The sequence below is a fragment of the Bufo gargarizans genome, chromosome 10 (assembly GCF_014858855.1).
Source record: "Bufo gargarizans isolate SCDJY-AF-19 chromosome 10, ASM1485885v1, whole genome shotgun sequence".
In the NCBI taxonomy this organism is placed as follows: Eukaryota; Metazoa; Chordata; class Amphibia; order Anura; family Bufonidae; genus Bufo; species Bufo gargarizans.
In genome coordinates, this window is record NC_058089.1 from 86,270,078 (window position 1) to 86,289,812 (window position 19,735).

Consider the following 19,735-nt stretch of genomic DNA (forward strand, 5'->3'; position numbering starts at 1 on the left):
GTACCATCATTTTTGTCCATGCCTGTTTCATGAGTTTATTTTTTTACATAATTCTGTTGAAGCATGGTTGAAAAACAATGTCTGACTTTCATTGGTTAACATTTATAGAATTTTAATTTATTATTACTTTTGTCAGATTAAAGTTATTTCTGTGACCATTGTGACTTTTTCTTTCATTGACCAAAGGGTACCAACAATTTTGTCCACGTCTGTATGCCTCATTCACACGTCAGTGTTTGGTCAGTGATTTCCTTCAGTGATTTTGAGCCAAAACCAGGTGCATCTCTAAACACAGAACAGGAGCAGATCTTTCCCTTATACCTTATGTCTGTGGAGGCTCCAATCCTGGTTTTGGCTCACAATCACTGATGGAAATCACTGACCAAAAACACTGACGTGTGAATGAGGCTTTAGGCCCCTTGCAGACGAGCATGTCCGGATGTGTCCCGATGCATTGCGGCAAACCCGCGCGAGTAGGTAAGCAATTACAGTCAGTTTTGACTGCGATTGCGTTCTGATGTTCAGTTTTTATTGCGCGGGTGCAATGTGTTTTGCACACGCGTGATAAAAAACTGACTGTGGTACCCAGACCCGAACTTTTTCACAGAAGTTCAGGTTTGGGTTAGTTGTAGTGTAGATTGTATTATTTCTCCTTATAACATGGTTATAAGGGAAAATAATAGCATTCTAAATACAGAATGCATAGTACAATAGGGCTGGAGGGGTAAAAAAATAAATATAATAACTCACCTTAATCCACTTGTTCGCGCAGCCGGCATCTCTTCTGTCTTCTTTTGTGAGGAATAGGACCTTTGATGACGTCACTACGCTCATTACATGGTCTGTCACATGATCCATCACTATGGATCCGCACTTGCAATTTCTATGGGGCCTGCATTACGTGAAAAACGCACAAAGAGGAGCATGCTGCGATTTTCACGCAACGCATAAGTGATGCGTGAAAATCACCGCTCATGTGCACAGCCCCATAGAAATGAATGGGTCCGGATTCAGTGTGGGTGCAATGCGTTCACCTCACGAATTGCACCAGCGCGGAAATCTCGCCCGTGTGAAAGGGGCCTTAAAGGGTTAACAAAGTTAGTAAAATTAGTTTTGAATACCTTGAGGGGTGTAGTTTCTTAAATGGGGTAACTTTTTGGAGTTTCTACTCTACAGGGAGTGCAGAATTATTAGGCAAGTTGTATTTTTGAGGATTAATTTTATTATTGAACAACCACCATGTTCCCAATGAACCCAAAAAACTCATTAATATCAAAGCTGAATATTTTTGGAAGTAGTTTTTAGTTTTAGCTATTTTAGGGGGATATCTGTGTGTGCAGGTGACTATTACTGTGCATAATTATTAGGCAACTTAACAAAAAACAAATATATACCCATTTCAATTATTTATTTTTACCAGTGAAACCAATATAACATCTCAACATTCACAAATATACATTTCTGACATTCAAAAACAAAACAAAAACAAATCAGTGACCAATATAGCCACCTTTCTTTGCAAGGACACTCAAAAGCCTGCCATCCATGGATTCTGTCAGTGTTTTGATCTGTTCACCATCAATATTGCGTGCAGCAGCGCCAGCAACCACAGGCCCCCAGACACTGTTCAGAGAGGTGTACTGTTTTCCCTCCTTGTAAATCTCACATTTGATGATGGACCACAGGTTCTCAATGGGGTTCAGATCAGGTGAACAAGGAGGCCATGTCATTAGTTTTTCTTCTTTTATACCCTTTCTTGCCAGCCACGCTGTGGAGTACATGCGTGTGATGGAGCATTGTCCTGCATGAAAAAGGAGATTTTTGTGAAACTCACCTGTAAAATCTTTTTCTCGTCTTTTCCATTGGGGGACACAGACCATGGGTATAGCTTAGAGGTATTAGTAGGAGGGACACTATGCAAATGAAAGAGCTCCTCCTCCTCGGGCTATACCCCCAGACTCCACCAGGAGGAACTCAGGCGTTGCACAAGCAGTAGGAGAAGGAGCAAGAAAAAATCATGGAAACCATCGGACCAAGCCATAAGGTCCAACCAGAAACAGAAAAACTGAACTAAAGACCCCTCCTGCAACAGGAATAATGGGTGGGAGCTGTGTCCCCCAATGGAAAAGACGAGAAAAAGATTTTACAGGTGAGTTTCACAAAAATCTCCTTTTCTCTTGCTTTTTTCCATTGGGGGACACAGACCATGGGACGTCCAAAAGCAGTCCATGGGGTGGGAAAAAATATCAGCACCGCCAGGAGGAACGCCCCAACGGTCAAACAGGAACCACAGCCTGCAAAACCCTGCGGCCAAAGCCGCATCAGCCAAAGCCAGTGAATGCAACTGACAAAAATTTGCAAAGGTATGCAAGGACGACCAGGTGGCCGCCGTACACAGCTGAGACGCAGAGGCACGACTGCGTCTTGCCCAGGAAGCCCCCTCCGCCCCAATGGAGTGAGCGGCAATTCTAGCCGGGGGAACTCCACCACAAGCGTGACAAGCCGCGGAAAAAGCCAAGCAGATCCAGAGCGCCAAGAACGGCGGACGGAAGCAGTAGCCGCGAGACACACCTTCAGGACCCGTACAACATCCAGGGAATGCAGAGTGCGTTCCTTGGGGTTAGCCGGAGAAGGACAAAAGGAAGGCAGGACAAGATCCTCATCAAGGCGGAAGGGAGAGACCACCCTGGGCAAAAAGAAGGGGACTGGACGGAGCACAACTTAATCCTGGAGGAAAACCATTAAGGCTCCTGACAGGAAAGAGCGGCCAGCTTCGACACCAGTCTGACCTAAAAGCTCGTGATGGGACGTGAACTCTCAGCCACTGCATAATAGCCCAGAACTTTAATCACTACGCTATGTAGCTGTATCAGAAGCTATGGTCACAAGGAAGTCCAGATGAGAACAGTCAGAGAGACCCTCCTCAAAGGCTCGAAGGGAGCCGACTGCAGAGCGCGCAGAACCAAATTGAGATCCCAAGGAGACAAAGGGGGAACATACGGGGAACCGAATGCGCCACCCCCGAAGAAAGGTCACCACCGGACCCTTAAGAGCAAGGGACCTCTGACGGCCCGCGCCGAAACCTGACCTTACAGGGAACTAAGCGACAGTCCCTGCACAAGCCCAGACTGAAGAAAAGACAGTACCATCAAGATGGAAAACCGAAGGGGAGGGAACCCCGAACCCTCAAAAAAGGATAGGAAGGCCATCCAGGTACGATAGTAAATCCGGGAGGAAGAAGACTTCCCCGGACTGATCATGGTCCTAACCACTGAATCCGAGAACCCCATCTTTATCAGGATGGCGGTTTCAACAGTCACGCCGGTAAACGAAGAGACCGCAAATTCCGGTGGAAGAACGGGCCCTGAGACAGTAAGTCCTGTCCGTCGGGAAGAGGCCATGGGGCGTCCGCCAGCAACCGAGCCACGTCCGAAAAACCACGCGCGGCGAGGCCACTCTGGGGTGATGAGAACGGTCGGAGTCCCTTCCGCCTCGAACTGGCGAAGACCCTTTGCCAGGAGAGGAAAACAGAGGAGGCTGAAGTCCTGCCACGGAGACACCTGCGCATCCATCCGTACGCCTCCGGACCTCGGGCGCGAGCCAGGACCACTGGGATCTTGTTGTTGAACCCGGACGCCATTAAGTCCACATCCGGACGGTCCCATCTGTGGCAGATTTCTTCGAACCCTTCTGGATGCAGAGACCACTCGCTTGGATCCACCGTGTTGTGGCTTAGAAAGTCCGCTGTCCAGTTGTCCATTCCTGGAATGCAAACTGCTGACAACACCGGAACGTGAGTCTCCGCCCACGTCAGAATTCACTTCACCTCCTGCATCACCATCCGGCTGCGGGTCCCGTCCTGATGGTCGATATAGGCCACGGCCGCGGCATTGCCCGTTTGAACCCGCACTGGGAGGCCCGCAAGGAGAGAGGTCCAATAGGAGAGAGAGAGCGGAAAAAATCGCCCTCAATTCCAGAAAGTTGATTGGAAGGAGAGACTCTGCCGCCGGCCAAATTCCTTGAACCGTGCGAGACTGGAAAACGCCCCCCCAACCCAGGATGCTGGCATCGGTGGCGGCGATCGCCCAGGAGAATGCGAGACGCTGTCCGTGGTCTGCGGTAGAGAGGGGGGCCTCTATCCGGATATCGTCCCGACAGGGCAGCAAAGGAATGCCCCTGGTACGAAGAAGCGCCATGAGCGGTCCAGGACCGTGGCAAGGACCCGCGGGGTGGTCGCCAACCCGAAGGAAGGGCGACAAACTGACAGTGTCGACCCATAATGGCGAAGCGCAGGAATCGATGGTGGGATTCCGCAATCGGGACATGTGATAGGCCTAGGAGCAGCAGGGCGGGCTGACTGGGCCCTCTAGTGCCGGGAAGGCTGGTGCAAAGGAAGGCCTCTTTGCGGGCGACCTGAGACCCCCGGCGGAGGAAGCAGGCGACGGCCTACCAGATGAGAAACGGCAAAAGGCATGCAGAGACGAACTCGTCCAGCTGATCCCCACAAGGCCTGGAAACCCCAAAGGGGAGATTAGCAAGGGAACGCTTGGTGGAGGCGTCAGCGTCCCACACCTTCAATCAGATCTCTTCGCGCTGAGTGACAGAGATGGCCAACCTGCGGGCAAAGAGGGAAACAATGTCCCTAGAAGCTTCGCAAAGAATGTTAGAAGCCTGAGACATCTGGAGAACCAACTCCAGTGTGTTAGTAGCCGCATCTCGTACCGCCAGTTCCTGGTGGTGGTGTTGTAACCACACCGAGAGAGCACTGGCTACCCCTGCTGAGTGAAAGGTAGGTCACAGGGACGCGCTGCCAGCGAAAAAAGGACCTGGAAGAGAGTCTATGCGTCTGTCTACAGCATCCTGGAAAGAGGAACTGACTAAGACAGGAAGGGCCACATAATTGGCTAATCCGGCCACCGGAGGATCCACCTTAGGGGGAGGAGACACCTCTCCTCGCCGTCAGCAGGGAAAGGAAAGTATATTCATGCGCTGGGTGGTCGAGAACCTTATTAAGACCACCCCAGGCCCTGGACATGACCGCGGAAAAATCCCTCATGGACCGGGAACATGGTAGTCTCCGACTGCCTGGACGGAAAAAGGGGGAACTCCTGACCAGTGGAAGGAGGAGAATCCCCTTGGAGAATAAAGGTGTCTCGGACAGTCACCACTAAGTCAGCCACCCTGGTGGAGAGCTTAGGCGAGGGGTCCCGCTCCATGACCTAATCAGAGCCGGAAATTCTCCTTCAGACTTGCGCTCCCTAAGGGAGGGGAGAGTCGCCCGAACGCGCCTCTAGACGAGGGGGGGGGGGGGGGGGGGGGAGAGCCAGAGCCATCCGAGGAGGGATGCTGCTGCTCACGCTCCCTGTTAGTATTCGGGCGTCTTCTGTGGAAAAACACTTAGAGAGGTGGTTGGCGTCACAGGATTTGAAAATGCCCTATAGTCCAAAAAGGACGTGGCTCGTCCGAGCCGGATAATTCTCCTTCGGAGTACTCTCCCTAGGGAGGGGGAAGAGCAGTCCGCAAGCGCCACCGGCGAGGTGAGGGGGGTGGAGAGACAGAGACATCCGAGGTGGGATGCTGCCGCTCACGCTGCCTCTTCGTAGTCAGTCACCCACTGTGGGGACCACTGAGAGAGATGGAGTCGTTAGCGCCACAGGATTAAAGGACATGGTTGCCTTGGTGACTAAGACCAATTTAGCGGCCGCGCTGGACATGGCAGATGCCCAAGCGGGGACCGCAGGCCCCCAGGGACGTGGAGGAGGGGTGGAGGAGGGGGGTAAGGCAGGGATGCAGGTAATACTTATCTGCTCCTGCAGAACTTCTCCCTCGACTCCAGGACCAGCAGGGATGCACCTCTTCAGGCGTCTGACTCCTTGTCCAGGAGTGCAGTGTTCTGGTGGAGGGTGGCAGCAGGAGACCCAGTAGCTGGTGGGATACCGGAGCTGCAGGTCGAGCCCGGATCCACTTGTCTTCTTTGGGGGGCAATGGAGGCAGCCAGGCAGCGTCCAAGGACGGCAGCGGGCATTCCACGGGGGACCAGGAAGGCGCCATGCCGACCTGTGTCCCCATCTAGAATAATATAAACAATTTTTGAAGGCTGAAAGGGGCTTTGAACTCAGAAAGCCTGGACATGGGGCAACAGCAGCAGTACCACTGAGCTACCAGCTTGCCTGGCACAAAACGGAGTAGAGTGATGAGGAGCTGCACGGCCATGAGCAAACAGAGTCTCCGGTGTAAGGAGAGTCAGAGCGGCATGCCGAGGCTCCGCCTCCCCTAACGCGTCATTATGGCGTGAAAAAAGCGCGCGAAAATAAGCGCGCGCACGAAAAATAAGCGCGCGCGCGAGAAAATTTGCGCGAGCGCGAAAATTTGCGCGAGCGCGAAAATATGCGCGAGCGCGAAAATATGCGCGAAAATAAGCGCACCACGTGGAGGAGCGGCCTGCCGGCGGGCGCTGAGGGAGCGCAGCAGCCAAGGCCCGACGAGAGAAGCGCTGAAGCCCACAGTTTAAGGGGAAGAGATGCCAGTACTCCAGTGCCAAAATGAAGAAAGTGCCCCATCAGGATCCTTCTTCAAGCTCACCCAGGCAGCCACAGACAAATAGACACAGAGGGAGGGGGAGGGATTGTGCAACACTTATCTGCTCAGCATGCTCCCTCGATGTCCAGACCAGCAGGGATGCGCCTCTTCAGACTTCTGACTCCAATCCAGGAGAACAGTGCTCTGGAGGAGGGTAGGCAGCAGGCGTCCCAGCAGCTGGTGGGATGCCGGAGCTAACAGGTCGAGCCCGGATCCACTTATCTTCTTGGGGGGAAATGGAGGCAGCCAGGCAACGTCCCAAAGACGGCGGCGGGCACTCCACGGGGGACCAGGAAGGCGCCATGCCGACCTGTGTCCCCATCTAGAATAAAAATAACAAAAAGGAGTAGAATCAGAGAGTGTCAACCTCCTTCACCAGACACTAAGCAAAGACTGAGTTCCTCCTGGTGGAGTCTGGGGGTATAGCCCGAGGAGGAGGAGCTCTTTCATTTGCATAGTGTCCCTCCTACTAATACCTCTAAGCTATACCCATGGTCTGTGTCCCCCAATGGAAAAAAGCACGAGAAATCATGTTTTTCTTGAAGGATGCAGACTTCTTCCTGTACCACTGCTTGAAAAAGGTGTCTTCCAGAAACTGGCAGTAGGACTGGGAGTTGAGCTTGACTCCATCCTCAACCCGAAAAGGCCCCACAAGCTCATCTTTGATGATACCAGCCCAAACCAGTACTCCACCTCCACCTTGCTGGCGTCTGAGTCGGACTGGAGCTCTCTGCCCTTTACCAATCCAGCCACGGGCCCATCCATCTGGCCCATCAAGACTCACTCTCATTTCATCAGTCCATAAAACCTTAGAAAAATCAGTCTTGAGATATTTCTTGGCCCAGTCTTGACGTTTCAGTTTGTGTGTCTTGTTCAGTGGTGGTCGTTTTTCAGACTTTCTTACCTTGGCCATGTCTCTGAGTATTGCACACCTTGTGCTTTTGGGCACTCCAGTGATGTTGCAGCTCTGAAATATGGCCAAACTGGTGGCAAGTGGCATCTTGGCAGCTGCACGCTTGACTTTTCTCAGTTCATGGGCAGTTATTTTGCGCCTTGGTTTTTCCACACGCTTCTTGCGACCCTGTTGACTATTTTGAATGAAAAGCTTGATTGTTCGATGATCACGCTTCAGAAGCTTTGCAATTTTAAGAGTGCTGCATCCCTCTGCAAGATATCTCACTATTTTTGACTTTTCTGAGCCTGTCAAGTCCTTCTTTTGACCCATTTTGCCAAAGGAAAGGAAGTTGCCTAATAATTATGCACACCTGATATAGGGTGTTGATGTCATTAGACCACACCCCTTCTCATTACAGAGATGCACATCACCTAATATGCTTAATTGGTAGTAGGCTTTCGAGCCTATACAGCTTGGAGTAAGACAACATGCATAAAGAGGATGATGTGGTCAAAATACTCATTTGCCTAATAATTCTGCACTCCCTGTAGAGGTGCATCAGGGGGTCTTCAAATGGGACATTGTGTCAAAAAACCAGTCCAGGAAAAACTGCCTTTCAAAAACCATATGGCATTCCTTTCCTTCTGCGCCCTGCCGTGTGCCAGTACAGCGGTTTACAACCACATATGGGGCATTTCTGTAAACTACAGAATCAGGGCAATAAATATTGAGTTTTGTTTGGCTGTTAACCCTTGCTTTGTTACGGGAATTTTTTTTATAAAAATGGAAAATTTGCCCAAAAAAAATGCTGTTTTGGCACAGTTTTTATTTTTTATTACTTAATTTAGGTTTTACACAATATCATTTAAAAAAAAATAAAAATAAAAAAATCATGTTTTAGTGTCTCCATAGTCTGAGAGCCATATATTTTTTTTTGGGGCGATTGTCTTATGTAGGGTATCATTTTTTACGGGACAAGGTGACGGTTAAATTGGCACCATTGTGGGGGGCATACGTCTTTTTAATCGCTTGGTGTTGCACTTTTAGTGACGTAAGGAGACAACACACATTTTTATTTATTTTTTAACAGTTTTTATTTTATTTTTTTGACAGTGTTCACCTGAGGGGTTATGTCATATGATATTTTTATAGAGCCGGTCGTTACGGACGTGGCGATATCTAATATGTATACTTTTTTTTTGTCTTGTTTTACACAATATTATTTTTGAAACAAAAATTAAATAAAATAAAATCATGGTTTAGTGTCTCCATAGTCTGAGAGTCATAGTTTTTTCAGTTTTTGGGCGATTGTCTTAGGTAGGGTATCATTTTTGTGGGATGAGAGGACTGTTAGATTGGTACTATTTTGGGGGGTCATACGACTTTTTGATCGCTTGCTATTATACTTTTTGTGATTTAAGGTGACACTGTTTTTTAATTTTTTTTTACGGTGTTCATCTCATGGTTTAGGTCATGTGGTATTTTTATAGAGCAGGTTCTTACGGACCCAGCGATACCTAATGTCTATTTTTTTATGTTTAACATAAAAAAGCATGAGTTTTTTTTTTGGGGGGGGGGGGGGAGCATTGTCTCATGTAGGGACTCAGGATAAGGTGATAGTTTGATTGGTACTATTTTGGCCTACATACGACTTTTTTGATCACTTTTATTACCTTTTTTTGGAAAGTAAGGTGGGCATAATTTCTATTTCATCTTAGTTTTTTTTTTTTTTTTTTTATGGCGTTCACCGTGCGGGGAAAGTTACATGACCGTTTTATAGATCAAGTCGTTATGGACGCGGTGATATCAAACATGTGTAGGGAATATTTTTTAAATTGTGATAAGTGTTTTTTTTTTATTTTTACTTTTTTTGGACCCAGACCCACTTGGTTCTTGAAGATCCAGTGGGTTTGATGTCTGTATAATACAGTACAGTACTCTATATAGTGTACTGTATTTTCACTTTACACTTAGTCTGATCAGCACAATGGACAGCCGGAAGCCTGTGAAGGAATCCGGTTGCCATGGTAACCATCAATCGCTGCCACAACAGAGCACCGGCTGATGGGGAGGGAATCTGTGATCCAGTTAAGAATCAGGGGCTGAAAAGGCACAGCAGCCCGCAATGGGAGAGGGAGGGAGCTCCCTCCCTGTTAACCTCTTCCATACAGCGGTCCCTACGGACCACGGCATGGAAGGGGTTAAACGACTGACATCTGTGTGATGATGTCAGCCGTTTCAAGCATAGTGTCAGCAATCGCCTCCCCCAGCACCGCCCGAACCCCTTCCCCCAGCCCACCACCACATCAAAAAGAGAGGGGGGGAAGGGTTTAAACACACACACACACACAAAAAAAGTTGAAGTTTCGATCAGACGCCCCCAGGGTGCCTGCTAATTGATTTCAGCAGGCACCCAGTTCTGATCACTGCCCACCGCGCGGCGGTGATTGGAACTACACAGGGTGTACAGGTATGCCCTGTGTCCTTAAGTACCAGGACATCAGGGCGTATCTGTATGCCCTGTGTCCTTAAGAGGTTAAAAGGGTCGTCTGCTGTTTACTATTGATGACCTATCCTCAGGAGAGGTCATCCATATCAGATTGGTGGGGGTCCGACTCCCGTCACCCCCGCTGATCAGCTGTTTGAAGAGAAAGCAGCCCTTGTACGAACAATGTTTCTGCTCCGTTTACCTGCTCACTGCAGCGTTTGCAGTGGCGTCCTGATTCACTTCTTTGGGACGGTTCCTTCCATTCACTTGAACAGACAAAGAATTCCCATAGAAGTGAATGGGGCGTCATACTTGTAATTACACTGCCCACCACTGTAATTACTGTGGCTAGCAGGTAAACCGAGCAGGGAGGCAGAGCTTGTAGGAGCATTGCTTTCTCTTCAAACTGTTGATCGGCGAGGGTGTCGGGAGTTGGACCCCAGCAGATATGATATTGATGACCTATCCTACAGCTATCAATAGAAAAAGTGGAAAACCCCTTTAACTGCTGGTTTGTGGGAACATTGTCGGAATACAAGTGAGTATGAAGATTAACATTACATGACCAGGCTCAGCATCACTTACACTATACACTGCTTACTCTAGTTTAGAAGGGTGTTTCGGAGAGGACAGATTCCCTTTAAAGGGAACCTGTCATCACCTTTATGCTGTCCATACTAATGGCAGAATAAAGTAGAAACAGGTGAGTTGATTTCAGCCGTCTCATTTATAAGTAAAAAGTAAGTGGTTGCCGAGAACCAACATCACAGACTGGGCCTGGAAGAGAGTCCCGGCCTCCTGAGAAGAGTCCTGGTTATTCATGAATTCCTGCTCTCCCGCCCACCTGCTGATGACTGACCGGCTTCTACCTAGTTTTCTCCCTTTCTCTCTAGGAGAGAACTGCCAATCATCAGCAGATGGGCCGGAGAGCAGGAGATTAAGAATAACCAGGACTCTTCTCAGGTAGATTTGACTCTTTTCAAAGCCTGGGCTGCAATGATTATGATGCAGGTTCTCAGCAACCACTTACTTTTAGCTCCTGAGTGACACCCCGCTGACATCAGCATAACTGTCACTAATTTATGCTGCCATCAGTGAGGTCAACATAACGTTGATGACAGTTTCCCTTTAAGCCATATATTTATATTTTGCCTGATGGTGCAATACTACTGGGCTTAAAAGAAGCCGTTGTGGATGGGAAGGTATAACAGAGTTGTATAGTTTGGAGTCCAAAATAAATGTAAAGAACGCTTAATTTTGAATTTGTCAGTCACCGCGGATACTGCTGCAACACAGAGGGTTTTCTTATTAAATATGCCATTTCCAAAAATTTATTCGAAAATTATTAACATCATTCTGATATTTAATGGAACCCTGTTGATATTAATAAATCAATAGATACAGAACTAATAAAAAAAGTTATTCTCTCAAAAGTCACACAGTTTAACCAGTTCAAAACCGAGCCATTTACTCCCTGCATTTCCCTTTTTTTTTTGTACAAGAGTCTTTGAAGGCAATAAGCCCCCCATCCACTCATGTAAATAATTTTCTACCCCATCATAAAAAACATTTTTGCTATGATGCTTTAGCTCTCCAAGCCTCCCATTTACCTTTATTATCTTTGAGATGCTTCTACATCTTGACTGGAGTCTATATGTGGTCAATTTCAGTTATCAGTACATGAAAGACTCACTGGTGTCACAGCAGACAATGCATATCAGGGCAAAAACCAAGCCATCAGAAGCAAAGAACTGCCTGTAGAGCTCAGAGACAGGATTGTGTGAGGGCACAGATCTGGGGAAGGGTACAAGTTTTTTTCTACTCAACTGAAAGTTCCCAAGTGGCCTCCATAATTCTTAAATGGAAGCAGTTTGGAACAAACAGCACTCTTCCTAGAGTTGGCCGCCCCACCAAAATAAATATTTGGGGATAAGGGCCAGAAAGAAGCCTCCCCTCAGTAAGAAACATACGAAAGCCCACCTGGAGTTTACAATGAACACCATAAGAACTCTCGGACAGTGATAAACAAGATTCTCTCGTCTGATGAAACCAAGACAAACTTTTTGTCCCCAATTCTAAGCGTCATGTGTGGAGAAACCAGGCACTGCTCATCACTTGCCCAATACAATCCCTACAGTAAAGCATGGTGGTGGCAGCATTATGCTGTGGGGGTGTTTTTCAGTGGCTGGGACAGAGAACATGGCCAGGGTTGAGGGAACGCTAAATGGAGCAAAGTACACAGATATTCTTAATGAAAACCTGGTCCAGAGTGCTGTGGACCTTAGAGTGTGCCGAAGGTTACCTTCCAACAAGGCAGTGACCTCAAGCACACAGCCAAGAAAACACAGGAGTGACAACTCTGTGAATGTCCTTGAGTGGCCCAGCCAGAACATTTATCGAACATATCTGGATAGATCTGAAAATGTCTGTCCACCCAGGGCTCCAGATGGCGACCATTATGCGACTTAGACTTTACAAATGGCGACAAGACTTTTTAGTCTTGTCACCATTTGCGACTATACCCGCCGCTGCAGCTCTGCCGTTGAATACAGCGGCGGGCAACAGGAGCTGATAGTTCTCTGCCCCACCGCCGATGTTCTTCTCAGCAGCGCAGTGGCGGAGTCTCCCTCCCCCATGTGCTGCTGCCACCGCCTCCGCCAATAAGAAGAGAGACAGGAGGAGGAGGGGAGGGGCTGTGGCCACTTCGCCACCAATGAAGACAACTGACCTGTTAATACAAATACAGGAGGCAGGTGCCGGAATCAAATAGCCGGCACCCGACCTCTGACAGGGAGCTGCGATCAGCGGCAGTTGAGTTAACCCTTCAGGTGTGGTACCTGAGGGGTTAACTGCCGCTGATCACAGCTCCCTGTCAGAGGTCGGGTGCCGACTATTTGATTCCGGCACCCGCCTCCTGTATTTGTATTAACAGGTCCGCAGTGCGCCCCCCCCCCCCCCAGTATAAGAAACGTTGGTGGCACAGTGCGCCCCCCCCCAGTATAAGAAACGTTGGTGGCACAGTGCGCCCCCCCAAGTATAAGAAACGTTGGTGGCACAGTGCGCCCCCCCCAGTATAAGAAACGTTGGTGGCACAGTGGGAAGTGCTAATGAGGGTTAAAAAAATAAAAATAAAATTAACTCACCTCCTCCAATTGATCGCGTAGCTGCCGGTCTCCTGTTCTTTCTTCAGGACCTGTGGTGACGTCACTGAGCTCATCACATGGACCATTACCATAGTGATGGATCATGTGATGAGCACAGTGATGTCACCACAGGTCCTTTGACAGGTCCTGAAGAAAGAACAGGAGACGATCAATTGGAGGAGGTGAGTTAATATATATATATATATATATATATATATATATATATATATATATTTTTTTTTTAACCCTCGTTGGCACTGCCCACTGCGCCACCAATATTTATTATATTGAGGGGGGGGGGGCACACTGCACCACCAATGTTTATTATACTGGGGTGTTGGGGGGGGCGCACTGTGCCACCAATGTTTATTATACTGGGGTGTTGGGGGGGGGGGGGCGCACTGCGCCACCAATGTTTATTATATTGGGTATATTGTGTATATAATGTTTATTATATTGACCTTCTACTATTATATTGACCTTCTACTATGCATTCTGTATTAAAGAATGCTATTATTTTCTTCTTTATTTTCTATATTGACCTTCTACTATTATATTGACCTTCTACTATGTATTCTGTATTAAAGAATGCTATTATTTTCTATTATATGCTATATGTTAATGCTATTATAACCATGTTATAAAAGGAAAATAGTACAGTGAATAGACTTTCATCCTAGCAACCATGCGTGAAAATAGCACCGCATCCACACTTGCTTGCCGATGCTTGCGATTTTCACGCAGCCCCATTAACGTCTATGGGGCCTGCGTTGCGTGAAAAAACGCACAACATACAGCATGCTGCGATTTTCACGTAACGCACAAGTGATGCGTGAAAATCACCGCTCATGTGCACAGCCCCATAGAAGTGAATGGGTCCGGATTTAGTGCGGGCGCATTCCGGTATTTTGAATGCCGGATCTGGCACTAATACATTCCTATGGGGAAAAATGCCGGATCCGGCATTCAGGCAAATCTTCTGGTTTTTTTTCGCCGGAGATAAAACTGTAGCATGCTCCGGTTTTATCTTTTGCCTGATCAGTCAAAATGACTGAACTGAAGACATCCTGATGTATCCTGAACGGATTGCTCTCCATTCAGAATGCATGGGGATATGCCTGATCAGTTCTTTTCTGGTATAGAGCCCCTAGGATGGAACTCTATGCCGGAAAATAAAAAAAGCTAGTGTGAAAGTAAGGGCTCTTTCACACTTGCGTTGTCCGGATCCGTCGTGTACTCCATATGCCGGAATTACAAGCCGGATCTGGAAAAACGCAAGTGAACTGAAAGCATTTGAAGACGGATCCGTTCAGTGTTACTATGGCAGCCAGGACGCTATTAAAGTCCTGGTTGCCATAGTAGTAGTGGGGAGCGGGGGAGCAGTATACTTACCGTCCGTGCGGCTCCCGGGGCGCTCCAGAATGACGTCAGAGCGCCCCATGCGCATGGATGACGTCATCCATGCGCGTGGGGCGCCCTGACGTCACTCTGAAGCGCCCCGGGAGCCGCACAGACGGTAAGTATACTGCTCCCCTGCTCCCCACTACACTTTACCATGGCAAACAGGACTTTAGCGTCCTGGCAGCCATGGTAACCATTCAGAAAAAGCTAAACGTCTGATCCGGCAATGCGCCGAAACAACGTTTAGCTTAAGGCCGGATCCGAAATGAGTGCCTTTCAATGGGCATTAATTCCGGATCCGGCCTTGCAGCAAGTGTTAAGGATTTTTGGCTGGAGCAAAGAGCGCAGCATGCTGCAGTATTTTCTCCGGCCAAAAAACGTTCCGGTCCTGAACTGAAGACATCCTGATGCATCATGAACGGATTTCTCTCCATTCAGAATGCATTGGGATAATCCTGATCAGGATTTTTCCGGCATAGAGCCCCGACGACGGAACTATATGCCGGAAAAGAACAACGCAAGTGTGAAAGAGCCCTAAGTTGAGAACAGACAGAAGAAAATATTTAAGGATAGACTACACGTACCACAGTTAGTTTTAGAAAAAAGTAGAATTTAAACGTGCTTACTAAAAACAATACCTTTATTATTCAAACGGGTAATGGAGCAAAAACAGTTTGCTCAGGTGATGTCCTAAGTATGGTAGATATACTCAACAAGAACGCCTATTATAGATAGGATAAATTCTTAAATGGGGTCAATAGAGTGCCGACTAGGAAAGATGGGGGTAATGGGTAAATAGGTGGGAAAGAATTTTTCCCTAGATGATCCTCAAGATCTAGAGTCCTGTGCACAGGGATGTCCACTGATGGTGGAGACACCCTATTTATAGACCTGGATTGGAAATAAATAAATCCAGGGGGGAAAAAAAAACAACAACAAAAAAAAACAACAACACACATATAGATGAAAAATATGCTATATGCATCTGAAACGCGTTGGGGTTGTTATTTTGTTTATACATATTTTTCATCTATATGTGTGTGTGTTTTTTTTTTCCCCCTGGATTTATTTATTTCCAATCCAGGTCTATGAGTAGGGCTTTATTAGGGCAATAGAGAGACTTGGGTACGGGGGCAGGGTGTCTCCACCATCAGGGGACATCCCTGTGCACAGGACTCTAGAGCTTGAGGATCATCTAGGGAAAGATTCTTTCCCATCCATTTACCCATTACCCCCATCTTTCCTAGTCAGCACTCTATTGACCCCATTTAAGAATTTATCCTATCTATAATAGGCGTTCTTGTTCAGTATATCTACCATACTTAGGACATCACCTGAGCAAACTGTTTTTGCTCCATTACCCGTTTGAATAATAAAGGTATCATTTTTAGTAAGCACGATTAAATACTTTTTTCTAAAACTAGTGTGAAAGTACCCTAAAATATTAAATTTAAATCCCCCCCAATTCTACATATAAAATATATTAATAATAAACATTAAATAGCGCTGTCCAAACTATTAAATTATTAAAAAATATCTCCTATGCGGTGAGCATTTGCCATTTTTTAGTCACCTTGTCACCCCAAAAATAGGATAGGACTGTTCTATTATGGGCCGAACGTTTCATAAAATGCGAAATGCACGCAGCTTTTTTTGGTGCTGAAAGCAAAATCTAAATTTTGGTATCAAAACAACCCTACACCGATCTGGTTTTGATTTGGAGACAAAAAATTTGATTTGGCGGCTAAAAATTTCAGTTCAGGAGCCAATGGCTACTGGGTATTTTTTTTAGTCTGGCGCACTGTATGACCTATGTATTATACTGCCCTGTATATGAAGGATGTATGTAAGGAGACTATGATCTATGTATTATACTGCCCTGTATATGGAGGATGTAAGGAGACTATGACCTATGTATTATACTGCCCTGTATATGGAGGATGTATGCAAGGAGACTAACCTATGTATTATACTGCCCTGTATATGGAGGATGTATGTAAGGTGACTATGACCTATGGAATATACTGCCCTGTATATGGAATCCATACACGGGGCAGTATAAAACATAGGTCATCGTTGTGTCCCAAATCGCTGTGCAGCCATTTTATGTTTGTGGGCTGGTGAAGTTTGTGTGCCAGCCCTGCTTTTAAGTCCCAGTCCGGCCCATGTTAATGGTTGAGTTGTTTTTTCTAAATGAAAAACCTCAGTATTCCGGTTAAATTGTCGTGTTGGCACTTTGCAATAAATAAGTGGGTTTTGGGTTTCAGTTTGGGCAATCGGTCTCTAAAAGGTTCACCATCACTGTGCTAGCGGAAAGGTTTGTACACAGAGAAGAGGATTCTTTACGGTAAGAGCAGTGAGACTATGGAACTCTCTGCCTGAGGAGGTGGTGATGGTGAGTACAATAAAAGAGTTCAAGAGGGGCCTGGATGTATTTCTGGAGTGTAATAATATTACAGGCTATAGCTACTAGAGAGGGGTCGTTGATCCAGGGAGTTGCCTGATTGGAGTCGGGAAGGCATTTTTTTATTCCCCTAAAGTGGGGAAAATTGGCTTCTACCTCATGTTTTTTTTTTGCGTTCCTCTGGATCAACTTACAGGATAACAGCATGAACTGGATGGACAGAGGTCTTTTTTCAGCCTCAACCATTATGTGACTCTGTTATTATTATGTATGGGGGTAATACTGATCTCCTATAGTGGTTTGTTTAGTACCAGTACGGTGGCAATATTCAGTCACTATTTAGCTGTATTACTAGTAGGCATGGTGTGGCATTACATGGATTGGGGGCCACTCAGGTGACAGATGCTGAACCCCTAGCTATGCCCTTCAGTCAGGCCACTGATTATGACACACTCAGACTCTGTGGCCCATGACTTTACAAATAGTGTTTCTATGGAAACAAGAAGCGTTTTCGTGCCAGGATTCTAATAATGACATCACAAAAAGTGCCTCAGCATGACAGCGGCCATCTTGAATGTAATGGGCTACACTTTAGGAACATACTGTTAAGGGAAATATATTACTGTATTAACGGAGGAGGATTTTTTGGTACACACAGATTTTATGCAAAAATGTGTGACTAAATAATACACTTTTGAAAATTGGTAACTCGCCCCTTCAGGCTCTAGCTCTACCCATAGAAAATAAGGGCTGATTAGAATTTGTGAAAATTGATAAGTAAGAGAATTAAAACACAATTTTTTTTTCTTTCAAAAAAGAACTGTTTATTATGAAACATTTTGGGTTTTCAGTGCATTTTTTGCAGCTTTGGATCTTTAAGGAGGCAGTGGCTCCATCTTCAGGATTGGCTGGATTCAGGTCGGCTAACTTGTAGAGAGGAGGTCAGTGGTCGCACTTCTGGCAGAATTTCAGGGGCGGTTCCTCATGTTGTTTTGTAGTCGGATCCTAGAAGAGCAAATATCCACATAAGAAAAACTGTTTACAAATACACAAGGAGAAGACGGAGGGAAGCGGACAAACTTACCGAACCTGGTGGTGCATCGCTCATCTTCAAGGGAATTTCAGAGGGTTTGGATGGTAAAAACCATCCATATAGATGGTAAATGGGCCCCAAGGGATAGATGGTAAATGGGCCCAAAGCCGCAGATAGTAAATGGGCCCAGGCGGCAGATGGTAAATGGCCCCAAGCCGCAGATGGTAAATGGCCCCAGGCGGCAGATGGTATTTGGCTGAGAGGCAGATGTTATTAAAGGGGCCGAGGGGCAGATGGTAATGGCCCCAGGCAGCAGATGGTATTTGGCTGAGGGGCAGATGTTATTAAAGGGGCCTAGCGGCAGATCTTATAGCCGGCGGCAGATTATGCATGATGGCCGCTTTCTCTTCCGGGGGATTAAGGCCCTGATGGTGGTGGTGGCCCCCTGAAGGTCTTTCATCTCTATATCGTCGGGATATTGGCGAGGGCCAACATCCATCTTCTCATCCTCGTGGACAGACTTCATGTCTTCATCATCAGGATACTGCCGTGGGCCGATATCCATGCTCTCTACTGCATTCACCACAGGTACAGTCAACCTCCTCCTTTTCCTTGACTTCCCCATGGTGACAGCCAGCTAGAGAAACTGACACTGATGTCAGGGCGCGACCCTGATTTATGGGATTAGACCACACCCCCTGATTGTTATGTCATGATTCCCATTTATGACATCACAAGTGAAAGGGTCACGGCATAGCAAGGGGGGCAGACAAGCATGACGGTGGCATTCTAATGATGACATCACAAGAAGTGCCTTAGCATGATAGCGGCCATTTTGAACGTAATGGGCTCACACTTGGCCCCTAGGAGTGTTCTAGGGACAATTTTTGTAACATCACATACATGTTCTTGTAGTGATAAATTGCATTTCAGATTATGGAAGCGATACCTTGTGTATGAGATGATGGGAGTGATACCTTGTGTATGAGATTATTGGAGTGCCTGCAGATATTTATCTATAATGTAACATTTTTGCAATAAAACAACATTTTAAAGATATTTCTGATACTTTACACTGGATTGTTGTATAAAACACAGAACTATACATGAGGGGCAGTGTAATATACAGGACTATACAGGGGGTGCAGTGTAATATACAGTACTATACAGGGGGTGCAGTAATATACAGTACTATACAGGGGGTGCAGTGTAATATACAGGACTATACATGATGTGCAGTATAATATACAGCACTATACATGGGGTGCAGTGTAATATAAAGGACTAAACAGGGGGTGCAGTGTAATATAAAGGACTATACAGGGGGTGCAGTGTAATATAAAGGACTATACAGGGGGTGCAGTGTAATATACAGGACTATACAGGGGGTGCAGTGTAATATACAGGACTATACAGGGGGTGCAGTATAATATACAGGACTATACATGAGGGGCAGTATAATATACAGGACTATACATGATGTGCAGTATAATATACAGCACTATACATGGGGTGCAGTGTAATATAAAGGACTATACAGGGGGTGCAGTGTAATATAAAGGACTATACAGGGGGTGCAGTGTAATATAAAGGACTATACAGGGGGTGCAGTGTAATATACAGGACTATACAGGGGGTGCAGTGTAATATACAGGACTATACAGGGGGTGCAGTGTAATATAGAGGACTATACAGGGGGTGCAGTGTAATATACAGTACTATACAGGGGGTGCAGTAATATACAGTACTATACAGGGGGTGCAGTGTAATATACAGGACTATACATGATGTG

General features: G+C 46.6%; 1 protein-coding gene across 7 annotated transcripts in view; it reads right to left on the bottom strand.

The window, feature by feature from the left end:
* NFATC3 (nuclear factor of activated T cells 3) overlaps nucleotides 1-19,735 on the bottom strand; it is a 154,907-nt gene that overhangs the window by 12,502 nt on the left and 122,670 nt on the right. The window contains exon 10 of one of the 7 annotated variants that reach the window (XM_044269854.1): nucleotides 17,763-17,915. The exons of the other annotated variants lie outside the window; for them this stretch is intronic. Coding sequence (XP_044125789.1) covers nucleotides 17,893-17,915 — 23 coding nt within the window. The 3' untranslated portion in view covers nucleotides 17,763-17,892. Of the gene's footprint in view, nucleotides 1-17,762; nucleotides 17,916-19,735 lie in introns of those variants that run through there. 7 annotated transcript variants of the gene reach the window in all.